Source organism: Hemibagrus wyckioides, linkage group LG11 (assembly GCF_019097595.1).
Source record: "Hemibagrus wyckioides isolate EC202008001 linkage group LG11, SWU_Hwy_1.0, whole genome shotgun sequence".
NCBI lineage: Eukaryota > Metazoa > Chordata > Actinopteri > Siluriformes > Bagridae > Hemibagrus > Hemibagrus wyckioides.
The window spans coordinates 24,478,513-24,497,500 of record NC_080720.1 but is presented as its reverse complement, the minus strand read 5'-3'; the positions used below and the strand labels follow the sequence as shown (position 1 = coordinate 24,497,500).

General features: G+C 41.8%; 1 protein-coding gene across 5 annotated transcripts in view; it reads left to right on the top strand.

The window, feature by feature from the left end:
• stk11ip (serine/threonine kinase 11 interacting protein) overlaps positions 1-17,893 on the top strand; it is a 49,556-nt gene extending 31,663 nt beyond the window's left edge. For 2 of the 5 annotated variants that reach the window (XM_058403414.1, XM_058403413.1), the window contains exons 24-27: positions 14,255-14,339; positions 14,647-14,732; positions 17,092-17,315; positions 17,480-17,893. In XM_058403414.1, coding sequence (XP_058259397.1) covers positions 14,255-14,339; positions 14,647-14,732; positions 17,092-17,315; positions 17,480-17,608 — 524 coding nt within the window. In that variant the 3' untranslated portion in view covers positions 17,609-17,893. Of the gene's footprint in view, positions 1-14,254; positions 14,340-14,646; positions 14,733-17,091; positions 17,316-17,479 lie in introns of those variants that run through there. The other 3 variants (XM_058403415.1, XM_058403412.1, XR_009206099.1) reach the window with 2 other exon arrangements.
• Positions 17,894-18,988: the final 1,095 nt, after the last annotated feature.

Genomic DNA, 18,988 nt, shown 5'->3' with positions numbered 1-18,988 from the left:
ACTTCCGCCTCTCCTAGACACTTCCAGTCCACCGGAATGTCATCAGGACCAACTGTATTTCCACTTTTCATCCTCTTCAAAGCCTTCCTGACTTCATCCTTTCTAATCTTCTCTACTTTCTGTTCCACAGAGTTCACCCCTTCTACTCTTTTTTCCCTCTCATTTTCCTCATTCATCAGCTCTTCAAAGTACTCCTTCCATCTCCTCTGTACACTCTCCTCACTTGTGAGCACCTTTCCATCTCTATCCTTAATAACTCTAACTTGCTGCACATCCTTCCCATCTTGATCCCTCTGCCTAGCTAACCTGTACAAGTCCTTCTCTCCATTTCTAGTGTCTAACCTAGTGTACAACTCATCATATGCCTTCTGCTTGTCCTTAGACACCTCCCTCTTCACTCTGTGCTGTAACTCCGTGTATTCCTGTCTATTCTCTTCAGTCCTGTCCATGTCCCACTTCTTCTTGGCTAACCTCTTCCTTTGAATACTATCCTGAACTTCCTCATTCCACCCCCAAGTCTCCTTATCTTCTTTCCTACTTCCAGATGACACACCCAGCACCTTTCCTCCTGACTCCCTGATCACTTCTGCTGTAGTTTCCCAGTCATCTGGCAGCACTACCTGACCCACCTTTTTCAGCTTCTACCACTTGGTTTTCTTCTCCATCTCTATCTTTGACCTCTGCTTACAGACCATCAAATTCATCCTATACACCACCATCCTATGCTGTCTGGCTACACTCTCTCCCACTACCACTTTACAGTCACTAATCTCTTTCAGATTGCCTCTTCTACAAGTCACTCTATGCTCCTCCCTCTTCTGAAAATAAGTGTTAACCACAGCCATGTCCATCCTCTTAGCAAAGTCCACTACCATCTGTCCTTCAAGGTTCCTTTCCTTAACTCCAAACTTGCCCATCACCTCTTCATCACCTGTGTTCCCCTCACGAACATGTCCATTAAAATCTGCTCCTATCACCACTCTCTCACCCGTGGGAATACTCTCTATCACCTCATCTAATTCACTCCAGAATCTATTTTTCTCCTCTAACTCACAACCTACTGTGGGGCATAACCACTAACAACATTCAACATCACCCCTTCAGTCTCCAACTTCAGACTCATCACCCTGTCTGACACTCTCATCACCTCCAGAACATTCCTCACAAACTCCTCCTTCAGGACCACACCTACCCCATTTCTCTTACTATCCACACCATAATAAAACAGCTTGAATCCTGCTCCTATACTACGAGCCTTGCTACCCTTCCACCTGGTCTCCTGTACACACAGTATATCCACCTTCCTTCTCTCCATCATATCAGCCAGCTCTCTACCTTTCCCTGTCATAGTACCAACATTCAGAGTTCCTATTCTCAGTCCTTCACTCTTACCTTTCCTCTTCTCTCTCTGTCTACGCACTCTCCTTCCTCCTCTACTTCTTCGACCAACAGTAGCCCAATTTCCACCAGCGCCCTGTAGGTCAACGGCGCCGATGGCAGTCGTTGTTAACCCGGGCCTCGACCGATCCGGTATGAAATTTAGAGTACTGACGATTTGCATAGTTAAATTTGGCAATATTTTACGCCGGATGCCCTTCCTGACGCAACCCTCTCTATTTATCTGGGCTTGGGACCAGCACAGAAGTCACTGGACTGTGACCCCATGGCTAGATTACTTACTTCCTGTGCTAACTCCTTTAAATCTGGATGTTAATTTGGAAGTGCATCAAATTATTCAGAAAGTGTGAGTAAGCCATGCAGAATGTAATGAAAACCTTTTTCTGATGTGCACCTACAATTGTTCAGACAGCCTGGTCAGCTTTAAGAAAGCCTTATCCTTCAGGTAAGCCTGGATAGAATAATGTCTAATAGGATATCATCAAAAATATTATTTTTAAAAAAATGATTTGCCCCTTACATGATGGGCTTTCATTAGCTTGTTTTACTCTCCTGGATAAATGGATAAATGTCATTGACATATTGTCACATAATATGGGGAGAATGTTGGGCAAAAAGTTGGTGTGGGACAAAAAACGGACAGAAAATTAGTGGTCCTCTAGCTCTTCTAATCAGTGGTAAAGCATGTTTAATGATATTCCAATCATTAGAACTTTACACTTCTATACATTTACAATGACTTAAATGACTAAACACTATAGACAATTAAAGAGCAGGACTGTGGATGGAGCTTTATGGAACCACTCATTACTTTTAACAAAACTGATGTGATTTCATACTTTATATTCTTCAGACATTCGTCCAATTAGTAAAGAAGTTAGTATGGGGATTAATTTGTGTAGGAGTGTGAGGAAGTTTGAACATCTAGAAGGATTCCCTAGGTCCGCTCTAGAAAACAGAACTAATGCCTAAGAATGAAACTTGTTAAATAATACAATTTAGTATTACTATAATGATATAATAATATAATATATAATAATAAGTATAAATTTAATGCAGTTTTGAATCTCTTATTGAAGGGTACAAAACCTATATAGAGGGGTGTGTGTATACACCGGTCAGGCACAACATTATGACCACCCTTTGGCAGCCAAAACAGCCCTGACTCATCAAGACATGGACTCCACTGGATCCCTGAAGGTGTGCTGTGATATCTCGCACCAAGATGTTAGCAGCAGATCCTTTAAGTCCTGTAAGTTGGAAGGAGAGGCCTCCATGGATCAGACTTGTTTGTCTACCTTATCCCACATATGCTTGATTGGATTGAGATCTGGAGAATTTGGAGGCCAAGTCAACACGTCAAATTCGTTGTGCTCATCAAACCATAACCATTTTTGCTTTGTGGCATGGTACATTATATTGCTGAAAAAGGCCACAGCCATCAGGGAATACTGTTTCCATGAAAGGGTGTACATGGACTGCAACAATCCCTCGGTGGGTGGTACGTGTCAAAGTTCAATTCAATTCAATTCAATTTTATTTGTATAGCTCTTTTAACAAAGAGCATTGTCTCAAAGCAGCTTTACATGAGAAACAACATAAGAAAACAACAAACACATAAACAGACAAACAGTCCTAGATGTTATCCCAAGTGAGCAAGCCTGAGGTGACTGAGGCGTCTGTGGCAAGGAAAAACTCCCTTAGATGGCATGAGGAAGAAACCTTGAGAGGAACCAGACTCAAAAGGGAAGCCATCCTCATACAGCATGCGAGTAACATCCACATGGATGTCGGAGCCCAAGGTTTCCCAGCAGAGTGTTGCCCAAAGCATGACACTGTAGTGTGCACTATAGTGCATCCTGGTGCCATGTGTTTCCCTGGTAAGCACATGCAGCCGGCCATCCACAAGATGTGAAAGACAGACCAGGCCACCTTCTTCCATTGCTCCGTCAAGTCAAAGAAGCTTTATTGTAATTTCAACCATATATAGCTGATGCAGTACACAGTGAAGTGAAACAACGTTCCTCCTAGACCAGAGGGGCTACACATGCTAGACAAACATAGAGCTATGACATAGAGATAAAAAATTAAAATTAAACTAAAAAATTAAACTATACTTAAGGTGCAGTCTTTAAGAACTAGACATACAACAGAAGTGCACAGGAAGTGCAGACAGTGCAGACAAACAACATATAGGCCAACTTTCTGCAATGAACAAGACAATGTGCAAAGAACAGTGTATACAGTGATTGCAGATATTAAAGCGACACATGTAAACAGGATTAATATAAATATATATAAATGTAAAGTGGCATGTGCATGCAAACAGGACAATTTAGTGTGTGTGTGTGTCTGACTACGTCCAGCACAGTTCAGTTCTTTTTTTGTGTGTGTGTGTGTGTTATGTATGTGTGTCCGTGTCCAGCACAGTTCAGTTCTCCTCTGAGATCAGATCTTGGTTGTGTGTGTGTGTGTGCGTGTGCGTATGCGTGTGTCCAGTTCAGCTCAGTTCTCTGTTGAGATGCCTGTTTGCCTGAGGGAAGAAACTGTTTAACAGTTTGGTTGTGTGGGTCCGAATGCTTCGGTACCTCTTACCGGATGGCAGAAGGGTGAAGAGTGTGTGTGAGGGGTGTGTGGGATCATCAACAATGCTGTTAGCTTTGTGGATGCAGCGTGTGGAGTAAATGTCTGTGATAGAGGGAAGAGAGACTCCAATGATCTTCTCAGCTGTCCTCACTATACGCTGAAGGGTCTTGCGATCTGAGACAGTGCAATTCCCAAACCAGGCAGTGATGCAGCTGCTCAGGATGCTCTCGATGGTCCCTCTGTAGAAGGTGGTCAGGATGGGAGGTAGAAGATGAGCCTTCCTCAGCCTTCGCAGGAAGTAGAGATGCTGCTGGGCTTTCCTGGTGATGGAGCTGGTGTTGAGTGACCAGATGAGGTCCTACGCCAGGTGAACACCAAGGAATTTGGTGCTCTTGATGATCTCCACGATGGACCCATCGATGTTCAGTGGAGAATGGTCACTCTTTGCTCTCCTGAAGTCAACAACCATCTCTTTAGTCTTGTCAATGTTCAGAGACAGGTTATTGATTTTACACCAGGCTGCTAGTTGTTGCACCTCCTCTCTATATGCTGACTCGTCGTTCTTGCTGATGAGACCCACCACGGTCGTGTAATCGGTGAACTTGATATGGTTAGAGCTGTGCATTGCTACACAGTCATGAGTCAGCAGAGTGAACAGCAGTGGACTGAGCACACAGCCCTCAGCAGCTCCAGTGTTCAGAGTGGTGGTGCTGGAGATGCTGTTCCTGATCTGGACTGACTGAGGTCTCCCAGTCAGGAAATCCAGGATCCAATTGCAGAGTGAGGTGTTGATGTCTAGCAGACTCAGCTTCTCGATCAGGTGCTGAGGAATGATCGTGTTGAATGCTGAACTGAAGTCAATGAACAGCATTCGTAGGTAAGTGTCTTTATTGTCCAGGTGTGTGAGGGCCAGATAGAGGGTTGTGCTGATGGCATCGTCTGTGGAGCAATTTGGACGATACGCAAACTGCATGGGGTCAAGTGAAGGTGGCAGCAGGTTCTTGATGTGCCTCATGACGAGCCTCTCGAAGCACTTCATGATGATGAGTGTGAGTGCAACGGGACAGTAGTCATTGAGACAGGACACTGGAGACTTTTTCGGGCATGGGGATGATGGTGGTAGACTTTAGGCACGTTGGGATGACGGTGCTGCTCAGGGAGATGTTGAAGATGTCTGTGAAGACATCCGCTAGCTATTCTGCACACTCCCTGAGCACTCTGCCAGGAATGTTCTCTGGTCCAGCAGTTTTCCGTGGGTTAACTCTGCATAGAGTTTTCCTCACATCAGCCGTCGTGAGACAGAGCACCTCGTCCTCTGAAGAAGGGATGGTCTTCCTCGCTGTCACGTCGTTACGTGCCTCAAACCAAGCATAGAAGCTGTTCAGCACATCTGGAAGGGAGGCATCACCGTCACAGGCAGGTGGAGCTGGCCTGTAGTTGGTGATGGACTGGATGCCTTGCTACATGCGCTGAGTGTCGCCGCTGCTCTGGAAGTGGCCATGAATTCTCTGGGAGTGTGCGTGCTTTCCCTCTCTAATGGCTCGAGACAGTTTAGCCCATGCTGTTCTTAGGGCATCCTTGTCTCCAGCTCTGAAGGCAGAGTCTCTGTATCTTAGCAGCGCACACACCTTTGTGGTTATCCACGGCTTCTGGTTGGAGTGTATGGTGATGGACTTGGAGACGGTCACGTCATCACTGCTCTTCCCGATGTAGCCGGACACTGATGCCGTGTATCCCTACAAGTCAATAGAGTCGCTGTTGGTTGCAGCCTCCCTAAACATGTCCCAGTCAGTGCACTCAAAACAGTCCTGAAGAGCAGAGATGGCGCCTGCTGGCCAGGTTTTAACCTGTTTCAGAACCGGTTTTGAGCGTCTGACGAGTGGTCTGTATGCTGGAATCAACATAACGGAGATGTGATCTGAGTAGCCGAGGTGGGGGCAGGGCTCTGCACGATAGGCGCCAGGAATGTTTGTGTAAACAACATCCAGCGTGTTCGTCCCTCTTGTAGCAAAGTCCACTTGTTGATGGAATTTAGGGAGCACTGTTCTGAGATTTGCATGATTGAAATCTCCAGTGATGATAAACAGTCCGTCGGGGTGAGCATTCTGCAGCTCGCTAATAGCTCCGTAGAGTTCACACAGAGCCTCTTTAGCATTAGTGCTGGTAGGAATGTACACTCCGATAATGAAAGTGGTGGTGAATTCACGGGGTAAATAAAAAGGTCTGCATCTAACAGCCACAAACTCCACTAGCGATGAACAGTAACTAGAAACAAGCACAGAGTCCTTATACCATTCTGTGTTGATGTAAACACACACACCACCACGCGAGTCTTACCGCACAGAGCTGCATTTCTGTCGGCATGAAACAGTTAGCCCGGCTAGCTGAATGGTGGCATCCAGAACTCTGTCGCTGAGCCATGTCTCCGTAAAAACAAAGACGCAGCAGTCTCTGTACTCACGCCGTGCAGTTCGCTGGAGTCGGATGTAGTCCAGTTTATTGTCCAGGGAGCAGACATTAGACAGAAGTATGGAGGGGAGTGCCGGCCGGCTAAGGTTTGTTTTTAGCCTAGCACGGACACCCGCCCTATTTCTGTGCTTCCGCTTTCTCGCGCACTGCTTCTGTCGACTTTTCTCCCGGCCACCGGCATCAGGCGACGCCGAGGGCTTGGGGCCTGGTCTCCATAGCAAGCCGAGATTACGAAGCTTTTCCCGTATGTCATCGTGCACGTTGTCTGGTGCACGATTCCCATAATCCAGTAGTGTCTGGCGGTCGTACACATGAACACCGTTGTATCTGGTGTCCATATGTCGGGCTATTTCGGGACAATAGCACCTTTTTTGGTCTGGAGTGGCTGCGTGCTGCGTGCTACTGCCGTGCCGCCATCTTGAACAGATCCGTGGTCCAGTTCTGATGCTCACATGCCCATTGTTTGCGCTTTTGGTGGTGCACAGGGGGTCAGCATGGGCACCCGGACTGGTCTGCGACTATGCAACCCCATACACAACAAACTGCGATGCAATGTGTATTCTGACACCTTTCTATCAGAACCAGCATTAACTTCTACAGCAATTTGAGCCACAGTAGCTTCTCTGCTGGATCAGACCACACAGGCTAGCCTTTGCTCTTCACGTGCATCCATGAGCCTTTGCTGACCATGACCTTGTCACCAGTTCACCACTGTTCCTTTCTTGGACCACATTTGATAGATACTGTCCACTGCATTATGACCATGGACAGGTGAAGTGTAACACTGATTATCTCCTCACCTGTTAGTTGGTGGCAGTAAGTGAACATTTTATCCTCAAAGTCAATGTGTTAGAAGCAGGAAAAACTAGCCAAGGATTTGAGCGAGTTTGACAAGGGCCAAATTGTGGTGGCTAGGCGACTGGATCACAACATCTCCAAAACTGCAGCTCTTGTGTGGTTTTCCCAGTCTGCAGTGATCAGCCCTGACATCGAACTATTAGCAGTAAGTCTCCGCCTATATTATTTGTAGTGTTGTCCTGCAACTGGGGCGTTTGATCCTAGGCCCAAACCGAAGGGGTCTTGTGTCACGCATCTGCTTATCTCCAACGTTGCAAGGGCATATTCAACATATTTTGGTTGGTCAAAGCAGCTGGTCCATTTGGGCATGGGGGTCCTGTCTAGTCTGATATGCCCGATGCTGATACTGAATGGCAAGTTTTCCCATGTCATTATCATCACTGTTTTACGTTCCTCCTACTGCCGTTATGACTCTGGCTGCTGACATCAACTCCGCGACAGCAAGGTTTCAGACCCTGCACCCTAGTGCCTTCATAGCTATCTCTGGGGATTTCAATCATGTCACCCTGGAATCAACCTTGCCAAAAATGCAACATGGGGCCCCCTGAGGCAGACGTGTTTGCTCACTCTGCTCTTGAATGCCCTTTTTTTCTTTTTTGTTTTCCTTGTTTCTTCTGTAGTGCACAAATACTATGCACTGCTAACATACAATAGACAGGCATTTCTGGACATTGCCAATTCAGCCAACCATTTTGTATTTATCGAATTTTATACCACTGGAACTACAAATCATTACCCACTCCCGCAGCCACCGCCACTACTCTCAGGAAGGCCCCAAAGCACCGAGCGCGAGTAAGGAAGCTGACCCAAGGAGAGTGCTCTGGAAACAGTAAGGATTGCTCTCTGATGCGCTCTGATCTTTTCCGAGACCTGGATTTCAGACAAAGTCTCGGAATTCTCTGTTCAGCTACAGACTCACTCCATACACAGAGGAGACTGGACTGCAGCCTCCGGTAAGGCTAATGGGGGAGGTGTGTGCGTTTATCAACAACTCATGGTTTGGAGGCATACAGACTGTTTATAAGCACTGCTCACCAGATATGGAGTTTTTATTGCTGAAATGCCATCCCTACTATCTACCAAGGAAATTTACTGCTGTGTTCATGGCCGCTGTTTTACATCCCTCTGTGAGCCAACTCCACAGCCGCACTTGGCAAGCTCCATGAGGTTTCAGCACATTACTGACGACTCACCCTGATGCTGTTTTTAGCGACTTTAATCAGTGCAGTTTATGGACTGTGCTTACCAAATATCACAATGTGGACATTCTGACCTGCGATAATGACACACTGGATAATGTGTACAGCAACATACAGTGCATACAGGGGTGTACCTTGTCCCCACTTTGGGCAATCAGACCACATCTCTTTGTTACTGTATCCAGCTTACAGACAAAGACTCAAACAAACAAACCCTGTCACCAAACAGGTTAAGCTCTGGACCCCACAGACTGAGGGCATCTTACCAGACTGTTTTGCTCTGACAGACTGGGATGTTTAAAGCTGCAGCAACTCTGGAGGAATCTTTTGTCAGCATACAGGATTATGCTGAGTATGTGACTGGGTACATTAGCACTTGTGTTGATAACATTGTACCCACCATATAAGTCAGGAAGTTCCCCAATCTGAAGCCCTGGATTAACAGTCAGGTACGCCACATGCTGTGTGCTCGATCATTTGCATTTACTTCAGGCAATGAGACAGAGTACATAGCTGCAAAGTAAGCCCTGAGAAGAGCCATTACAGTGGCCAAGATACAGTATAGAAAGAAGCTGCATAGTTTCTACTCTACTGCGGATGTGGCACGGCCTGCAGCACATCACAGACTACAGGACCACTACGAGCACTACTATCAGCCTCTCAGACAGCCTGCCATATGACCTCAACACCTTCTACACCTGCTTCGAGACCTCCAGCGACAAAACAAAAAGGAGACAAACACACACTGGGACCACCCAACCCCTTCTTCCCTCCTACTGTATCATCAGCTGTGGTACACAAAGCACTGAGGAAGATCAACCCCCACAAGGCAGCAGGGCCAGACAACATCCCTAGGTTGGGCCCTCAGAGCTTGTACTACAGAGCTGGCTGATGTACTCACTTCCATCTTTAATCTCTCCCTCAGTCAGAGCACGTACCCACCTGCTTGAAGACAACAACTATTGTCCTTCTTCCCAAGAAGAGCCCCCCTGACCTGTTTGAACGATTACATACCAGTAGCATTCACTCCAATCATCTTGGAGTGTTTTGAGAGAGTGGTGCTGGCCCACATTCAGAGCAGCATACCGTAAACATTGGATCCCCTGCAGTACACATACCAGCCCAAAAGATCTACCTCAGACACCATTGCCACTGCTCTCCATATTTCCCTTTCTCGTCTGGAAGATAAGGACACCTACATCAGGATGGTAAAAGTGGTAAAACTCTGCACGCTTTTCAAACAAGCAAGGGAATTGCTAAAGGGCAAACCTGGTGTCAAGTATGGTCTACAGTATCCAGCAGAATTAAAGGTCATGTACAACGGCAAGGAACATTACTTCACAGACTCAGACAAGGCCGTTGAGTTTGTGGAAAACTGCTTTGGATTAGAGTGACTGTTCAGAATAATGTTGTAGCATCAGGTAACAGAAAAGGGCTTGTTTTTGCCTTGTGGAATGTGAAAGGAATAGATCACCCTGTTAAAAGGACTAAATAAATTCGTTCTGATCCTTCTGTTCATGGCTTCAGAACTTTAAATATAGTCAATAAAATATCTTTATATGCAGATGATATTCTGCTATATATTACTAAACCCCATATGAGTCTGCCAGTTATTCTGGATACTATAAATGCCTTTGGTATGTTTTCAGGTTTTAAAGTTAATTTAAATAAGTTAGCTAATGCCCATTGGATTAAAAGACTTTTCTTCGATACAGTCTTCTCCATTTAAAGTTAAAATGAAAAAATGTTACTTATCTCGGAATTGTTGTTACACATATACACTATATTGCCAAAAGTATTCGCTCACCTGCCTTGACTCGCATATGAACTTAAGTGACATCCCATTCCTAATCCATAGGGTTCAATATGACGTCGGTCCACCCTTTGCAGCTATAACAGCTTCAACTCTTCTGGGAAGGCTGTCCACAAGGTTTAGGAGTGTGTTTATGGGAATTTTTGACCATTCTTCCAGAAGCGCATTTGTGAGGTCACACACTGATGTTGGACAAGAAGGCCTGGCTCTCAGTCTCCGCTCTAATTCATCCCAAAGGTGTTCTATCGGGTTGAGGTCAGGACTCTGTGCAGGCCAGTCAAGTTCATCCACACCAGACTCTGTCATCCATGTCTTTATGGACCTTGCTTTGTGCACTGGTGCACAGTCATGTTGGAAGAGGAAGGGGCCAGCTCCAAACTGTTCCCACAAAGTTGGGAGCATGGAATTGTCCAAAATGTTTTGGTATGCTGAAGCATTCAGAGTTCCTTTCACTGGAACTAAGGGGCCAAGCCCAGCTCCTGAAAAACAACCCCACACCATAATCCCCCCTCCACCAAACTTTACACTTGGCACAATGCAGTCAGACAAGTACCGTTCTCCTGGCAACTGCCAAACCCAGACTCGTCCATCAGATTGCCAGATGGAGAAGCGCGATTCGTCACTCCAGAGAACGCGTCTCCACTGCTCTAGAGTCCAGTGGCGGCGTGCTTTACACCACTGCATCCGACGCTTTGCATTGCACTTGGTGATGTATGGCTTGGATGCAGCTGCTCGGCCATGGAAACCCATTCCATGAAGCTCTCTGCGCACTGTTCTTGAGCTAATCTGAAGGCCACATGAAGTTTGGAGGTCTGTAGCGATTGACTCTGCAGAAAGTTGGCGACCTCTTCGCACTATGCGCCTCAGCATCCGCTGACCCCGCTCCGTCAGTTTACGTGGCCTACCACTTCGTGGCTGAGTTGCTGTCGTTCCCAAACACTTCCACGTTCTTATAATACAGCTGACAGTTGACTGTGGAATATTTAGGAGCGAGGAAATTTCACGACTGGATTTGTTGCACAGGTGGCATCCTATCACAGTTCCACGCTGGAATTCACTGAGCTCCTGAGAGCGACCCATTCTTTCACAAATGTTTGTAAAAACAGTCTGCATGCCTAGGCGCTTGATTTTATACACCTGTGGCCATGGAAGTGATTGGAACACCTGATTCTGATTATTTGGATGGGTGAGTGAATACTTTTGGCAATATAGTGTATCTTCTTTGCTCTTAAAGGCCAACTTTACCCTTCTAATTTCCAAACTGCAAGCTAATATACAATTTTGGAGAACACTCCCGATTTCTCTGCTTGGTAGGATAAATGCAATTAAAATGATATTCTCACCACAGATATTGTGCCTATTCCAGAATATTCCAATCTTTCTTCCTAAATCCTTTTTTAAGCAATTAGATTCTATCATTCTCCCATTCTTGTGGGGATATAAAAATCACAGAGTTAAAAAGGCACATTTCTGTAAATCTAAACAGGAGGGAGGTCTGGCACTTCCAAACTTTCGTCTTTATTACTGGGCATCTTACATAAGTCTAATTTCAGTGTGGCTGGATGATCCTCCACCAATTTGGCTCCAAAAGGTCAGTGATCAGTGTTCTCCATACAATCCAGGAGTGGTGATTGTCTCCTCTGTAACTTTGGATCATTCTACTTTCAGTAGTAGTATCATAATTCAAAATCTGGAAACAGATAAAAGAACACTTCAAGATAAAGTCCCTTTCATTTCTAACTCCTATTGCTAAGAATCCATCATTTACCCCATCAAGATTGAATGGGACCTTTGTGCAATGAGAAGAAATGGGTGTACAGTATGTACAATAGGGGACCTTTTCATTGATGGGGCTCTGATAACTTTTAGTCAGCTGCAACAGAAATTTAATTCCCCCAGAGTCATGTTTTTTTTTTTAGATTTCTTCAGATTAGGAATTATATACATGCTCATACACCTTTGGATAATAAATCACCCTCAGTTATTGATAAGTGTCTTGATTGGTGTAAAGGAAGTAAAAAGGCATAACCAATAATTTTTGAACTGTTACAATCCTTCTCCTCCTACAAGTTTTCTTAAGGAAGATTGAGAGAAAGAACTACGAGTGGAAATTTCTCAGGAGATGTGGCAGATGGGTTTAAAGGATATTAACGAACATTCTATCAATTCTAGACACTGCTTTATTCAGTTTAAAGTCATTCACAGACTATATTATTTAAAAATAAATTACATAGAATTTTCCAAAATGTCTCACCTCTTTTTGACAAACGTAATTCAGTAGATGCTGATTTGTGCAATAGTTTTGCTAGTTATTGGATTGGATTTTTTAATGTGCTTTCAGAGATTTTTAGGGTGAAATTGCAGCCAGATCTGGCACTATAGATTTTATAGTGTATATTGTATAGAGGCATGTATAGATTATTTTTATTTTTATTCATTTTTCTTACGTGAAGCAGTCTCTGGCAAAAGAATTTCCTTTTGGATTAATAGAGTTCTATCTTGTCTCACCTTGTCTTATCTTATTCCATCATTCGCATAGTGCCATGCTTTTGAACATATGATGTTGAACTCCTCAATGTCATCATCCCTTGTGAGCTTAAAGAACTTTGCGCATTGCTGTAGGGGTCGGGGAGAGGGATAGCTGTGGTGGGTGGGTGCCTTTTGAGGGTGGCAATCTCCTTTGCAATGATCTGCAGGCTTTCGGTGAGCCCGTGGGTGATCACCTGGCATTCGTTTCCAACAGTTGTTTTAGAATTTGCTTCATTATAGTCTGCGGTGCTGTGGTCGTGCTCATGCCCAAATTCTCATGCCCAAAATGTAGCATCCAGGGCTGAGAGAGCTGGAGCACTTACACATAGGAATAAAAAGAAATTGTGGTGACAAACATCTGGCCACTGCCTCTTGTGCCACTATCCATTGTGGAGGTGTTAAAATGCCTCCATGCTTTCAGCCCACCAGTGGTAATAGGATGAGGAGTAAAATCCAGTGTTTAGAGGCATTTAGAGTGTACATCAATCAGTCATAACATTGTTATTTGCTGCCTAATATAGCCCACCCATTAACAGGTGCCATGATGAGGAGATAATGAGTGCTATTCACTTCACCTCTCAGTCGCCATAATGTTATGGATGATCAGTGTGTATATATATATATATATATATATATATATATATATATATATATATATATATATATTGACTAACGAGTTTAATACGTTCTGTGACCAAGCTCGTAACTCAATTTGTTCGTATATCAAATTAAATTTCTCCATTAAAATGAATTTAAATGCTATTAATCCGTTCCAGCTCCCCAAAAACCACGCCCATTTTTTTTGTTACGTGTTTTTAAATAAGAAAAATGTACTTTATAAATAACAAATAATGTATAAAAAAATATACATAATAAAAAAGAATGTAAAGAAATAAACTGGTTTTATTAAGTGTTTTTACCTTGAAGATCAGACGAAGATGCTAGCGGAGGTGGAGGGGATAGGCGGAGGAGATAGGCGGAGTTTTTCATTTTGTGCTCTATCGCTTAACTTAACGTACACACTTAATGCTACAATTAATTGCTAAATTTAACTTACACACTATGCTACATTTTATCGCTAAACTTAATTGCTACTTTTTTTTATTTAAAAAAAAAATTTTTTTTCACTTCACTTAATCTTCTTCACTGACTTTTGCCTTTTTCGCCACACTTTCCTCGCTTTCACTTGCAGGGCGTTTCAATAAAAACCTGTCCAAGGAGGTTTGTTTCCTCCTTCCTTTCAATATGTTTGGAAAATGAGTGAGGAAGTGTCGTTACACAGCGCATATATATATATATATATAAGTTTCCCAAAGAGCTAAATTATTAATAATTGATCTATACATAGTGAAAAAAAGTATTGAGCAGGTAATCAATAATATCTTTTTTTTCCCCATAAAAGCAAAAGCAAGAGAACTTGCCCCCAAGCCTGACAGCAAACTTAAGACCATCTCATGCACACAACTGAATCCCAAACACCATCTGTGGTATGTAAAAATAAATCCCATCACATTTTTTATTTCTTTAACCAAAACAACTTATCAAATTTAGCATTTCTAAATTCATTTGTTAGATGCTGTGTGACAATAATTTATCATATCTAGCCTGACCTGTATAGAACAGTGCTGCATTTCTTGTAATTAATTATACTATAAAGGCTAACCTTTACATATTAATGATTTTGTGTAATAGTCATTTAGATTTTTACCTATGCTTGTGTTTTCCCCCATGTCTTGCTTCTGCAAAAATACTTCACATTTATGTGTTTCTAATCTAGTTCTGTGTGTCTGACAGGCCCTTGGTTTACGAGGGCAGAAAGATAGGCAATGAAGTAGAGAGTCATCCTCCATTCTTTTACCTGCTGGCCTTCCTCCTGCTTGGTGAGTTTTTATGAACCTAGATAGACAGTATGTTATAATTTAGTCTGTCATAATTGCAACATGCACTGACTGCATTGAGTTGCAGACCTTTCAGGAGCAAATTGATACTTAAGAGTTTGAAAGTTCTTTTTGACAACTTTACCTCTAATTTATTTATATTATTTATTTATTTTGGTTCTTAGTTAGTCTCTAATAAGTTTTTTTCTTTTTCTCTCTCTCCCTTCAAAATCTTCAGATTAATTAAGCCTTTGTTTCTTCATAATAGCAATTTTTCATGATTAATAGACATATTTTGTTTGTGTTACTCATGCAAATTGTACAATATTACACGTCCAGTCACAAATGGATTAGTGTGATTCCAAGGGCAATATACTGACAACTACTCTTCCCCCAAAGTTATAAGTGCTATAAGTTATAAGGATTGGGTCTTTGGCTGTTAAGCGCAAGTAGCTTTCAACTGTAATTAACTATTTACCTAAAATGACCTACACTACTTTATTTATTTTTTTCTGTATAATAATATGACATGATAGACCAAAATTTCAGCTTTTGTTTCTATTTTATTTATATATTTAAACAACTTTGAACATGGCACTTTTTGTTTAAATCCACCCTTTTTAAAGTAATCAGAAATACTAAAACATGACTTGCAATGTTGATTATTTACACAGGTAATAGGTCTGAATTGTGTACTCTAGCCTGTTTAGCCTGTAAAGACTGCATTTGTTAAAATGGAAAAACCATCATGTCCAGATATCTGTCTATAGAAGAAAAGCAAGTCATTTTAAAGTTGAGAGATAGAAATTTAATCAGAATTTTGATCAGAACAATTTATCAATGTTTTAATTGGTAGTTGATTCAATGACCTTGAACACACTGCCAACACAACAAAGGATTTTATCAGGAGGAAAAGGTGAAAGATATTAGCTTAGCTAAGTCAATCAGCAGGTTTGCATGCATTTCATTTCATGAAGAGAGGAAACTAAACGGAGAAAACTGAAAATAGCTGTGGTGTATGCCAGGATAAGCATCTCAAATAAAGAATAGCACAATTTTGTTGATGTCAGTGCGTTGCTAGCTTGATGAATTTATTGCAAGCAAGAATTGGGATATTCAACCAGAAATTCGTAAAATGAAGTACTCCTGGAAGCGTGCCAGTGTCTTAGCTGTTGGACATCTGGCGGAGTTCATTCCATTGCATTGGTGCCAGAACAAATATGAATCTTAATGAATTCCTTCCTTGTTGAATACCCTGCAGTGTAGCGTCTTATAAGTGCTTTAAGTTAAGTGGGTGCTGGTCCTTTTTTGGCTTTGTAGGCAAGTATCAGTATTTTAAATGTGATGCAGGTAGCTGTTGGAAGCCAGTGGAGTGGGAGAACTTAGGGAGGTTGAAAACAAGTCACGCACCTGCATTCTGTATTATTTGCAGAGGTCAATTTATGCGCAGAGGTAGATTTCCTAGGAAAAAGTTGTAGTAGTCCAGTCTCTAAATGACAAGGGATTGAACAAGCTCTTGTGTGGCCTGTGTGAATAGAAATCCTTCTGAAAAGGACGAATCCTTCTGATACATGGTTACCCAAAGGTTGCATGCAGTAACCGAAGGTGAGATCAGCAAGCTCTCCAGGAAGTGTGGAAGATCCTGACATGAACATAAATCACCTTAGAATTCAGTTTTGCTGGGATTAAGTTTTAACTGATATGAAGCAATCCATCTGCCACATCCAACAGCCAAGGAACAGGGCAAGAAATCTCTGTGGGTTTAGAAGGAAGAAAGCAGAAAATGTCCATAGATGAGGAGAGAGAGGAGCAGAAAGTGTCTGTGGTACTGTCCAGTGGTAGGGAAGAAAAAGTTTTAGGGTCAGGAAAGAAAGATAGGATGCAGGAAGCTACAGAGGAAGGGAGATATAGTGGAGGTTTCTGAGTTCCAAGTCATTTCCTCTCTTGTGTGTGGGAGAGAACAGTACAAAAAACAGTTAGACATCCAGGAGCAATGGAGTAAAATTGACAAATCAATATAGTGTTTGTAGATTCTTTCCCCAATTCACTGAATGCTTAGTTATATGCTAAATGTGATTTAGCAATCAAGTAGTGCAATCAAGTTATTGTCTTTTTCTTTTTCTTTACAATGCAGGAAAGTATTTGGCATGATTTATCTTGGTTCAATCTTTTACATCATAAAAACCTAAAATTTTAAAAGGAGTATGTATGCTATTTATCCATTGTATTTTTAGCAGGGACTGAATATTGCACCAGTATCGACATAGGAATGGTTGCATCTGTTGACTGAATATACCAATATCCTCATATATAAAGAATTGTATGTTATATTGTTAAAGACTGCTTTTGTCTTTTTTCCCAGGTGACTCTTTAAGCTCAGTGACTGTTTTGGCCACACAAGAATCACTTTTTCTCCTAGATGAAGATCACCAATGGAGTAAGAGCTACTCTAAGCTTGCCAATGAGGAGGCACAAAACACCAGCAGGCAGGTCACAATTCGTGAAATGCAGCCTATCAGCTATGTCAGTTCTATCCTTCTGTTTTCATCTGATCCATGCCAGGTCAACATTCAGCTTTATGATGAGGTATGTGAAATAAAATCTGGTTGGGAAACGTCTGTAGACTCAGAAAACTAGTGTTCTGCCTTTCCCATTTTGTCATACAGTTATGTCTGACACGATAATTTATTTACTTGCTCACCTCACTGTGTGTGTGTGTATGTGTGTGTGTGTGTGTGTGTACGTGGCAGCTGGCCAATGAGGAGAAGACATGGCTTTTAAGGGCAAAGTCTGTGAAGGATATCCAAGGTTTAGTGGACTGGATCAAGGGCCAGTGGGAAGCCATGTTTGGGGTCAAACTCATCACTGCTCTTCAGTAGATACTACTGTTATATTGCCTATTATTGCACTGTTCTCAGTATTTTTATGAGCACATCAGCTTATTTGCACTGTCCACTTTTATCCACAGATATTATATATGTGTATTATCTATTTATAATATAGTCTGAGTAATTAAGGGTGAAGGCTATGAGTAATGCAATCCAACTATCCATAACATTTAGAATTAGAATATATTTGTTTTTTACAATTTCTTCTTGAGATCTGTAAGATACTTTGAGGTGTACTTTACATACATACATACATACATACATACATATATATATATATATAGATAGATAGATAGATAGATAGATAGATAGATATATATATATATATATATAGATATATATATATATATATATATATATATAGATATAGATAGATAGATAGATAGATAGATAGATAGATAGATAGATATAGGAACCAGAGTGTACATGTAATTTCAGTTTTTGCTGTAATAGAGTATTGCGTATAAGACAATGACTGTGCTACATCACATCACTGTTCCATATTTCTAATAACAATGACTAATACCTTGCTAAAATTTACGTATAATGCAAACAATGTACTGTGCTTTGTCCCACAATTAACTGGTTTCATTTAGCATGTTTGATTGTATATTTTTTCTGGTGCTCAGAATCTATTTCTTTTATTGAATGCAATATACTGCATATTCAGAAACTTGTGTATTGTCCATATGTAATTGTTTCATGTACAGGCCTTTATTTTCATTGAATTATTTCAGTGCAATATTTGGATTTTTGTTTTTGTTATATAAATAAATAATGATTATGTTGACTTAATTTTATTATACAAATATAATAGTAATGACATTTAAGTCACAGAACAAACCAGAATTAGGATTTATTTCACAGATTTTATTGTAACAGTTCTTGGTTAACAACTGTCCCAATCCCTATCTTTTAGAATCTCTGATATTCATTCCAATCACATTTCTTTAAAATCCACTCATTTTTGTAATCACTTTATCCTGGTCATTTTTTCCTGGTAACTCTGGCTAGAGGCAGGAATACATCCAAAGAATGCCAGTACTTTGCATGGTTGCACACACACACACACACGACACACTAATTTTATGTTTTTGGGAAACATATGAAAAATATGTTTGGTTTGTGCCATTAAAAGTGAGCAGTATTTAGGAGACTAGTGGAGTTAGTCTGTCATAGTCGCTAGAGTTTTATGAGTATAAATACCAGAGAGCCACAAGGATTGAATACTGGCTCAAGCTTTGGAAAATGCTTGAATAAATGTCTAATATACCTATGAAGATTTATTAAAAATTAAGAAGATACTGTTTTTGACAACCCTGAGATGCCAGTACTGCTTCAGAACATCACAGGAACATCAAGATGCTTGGA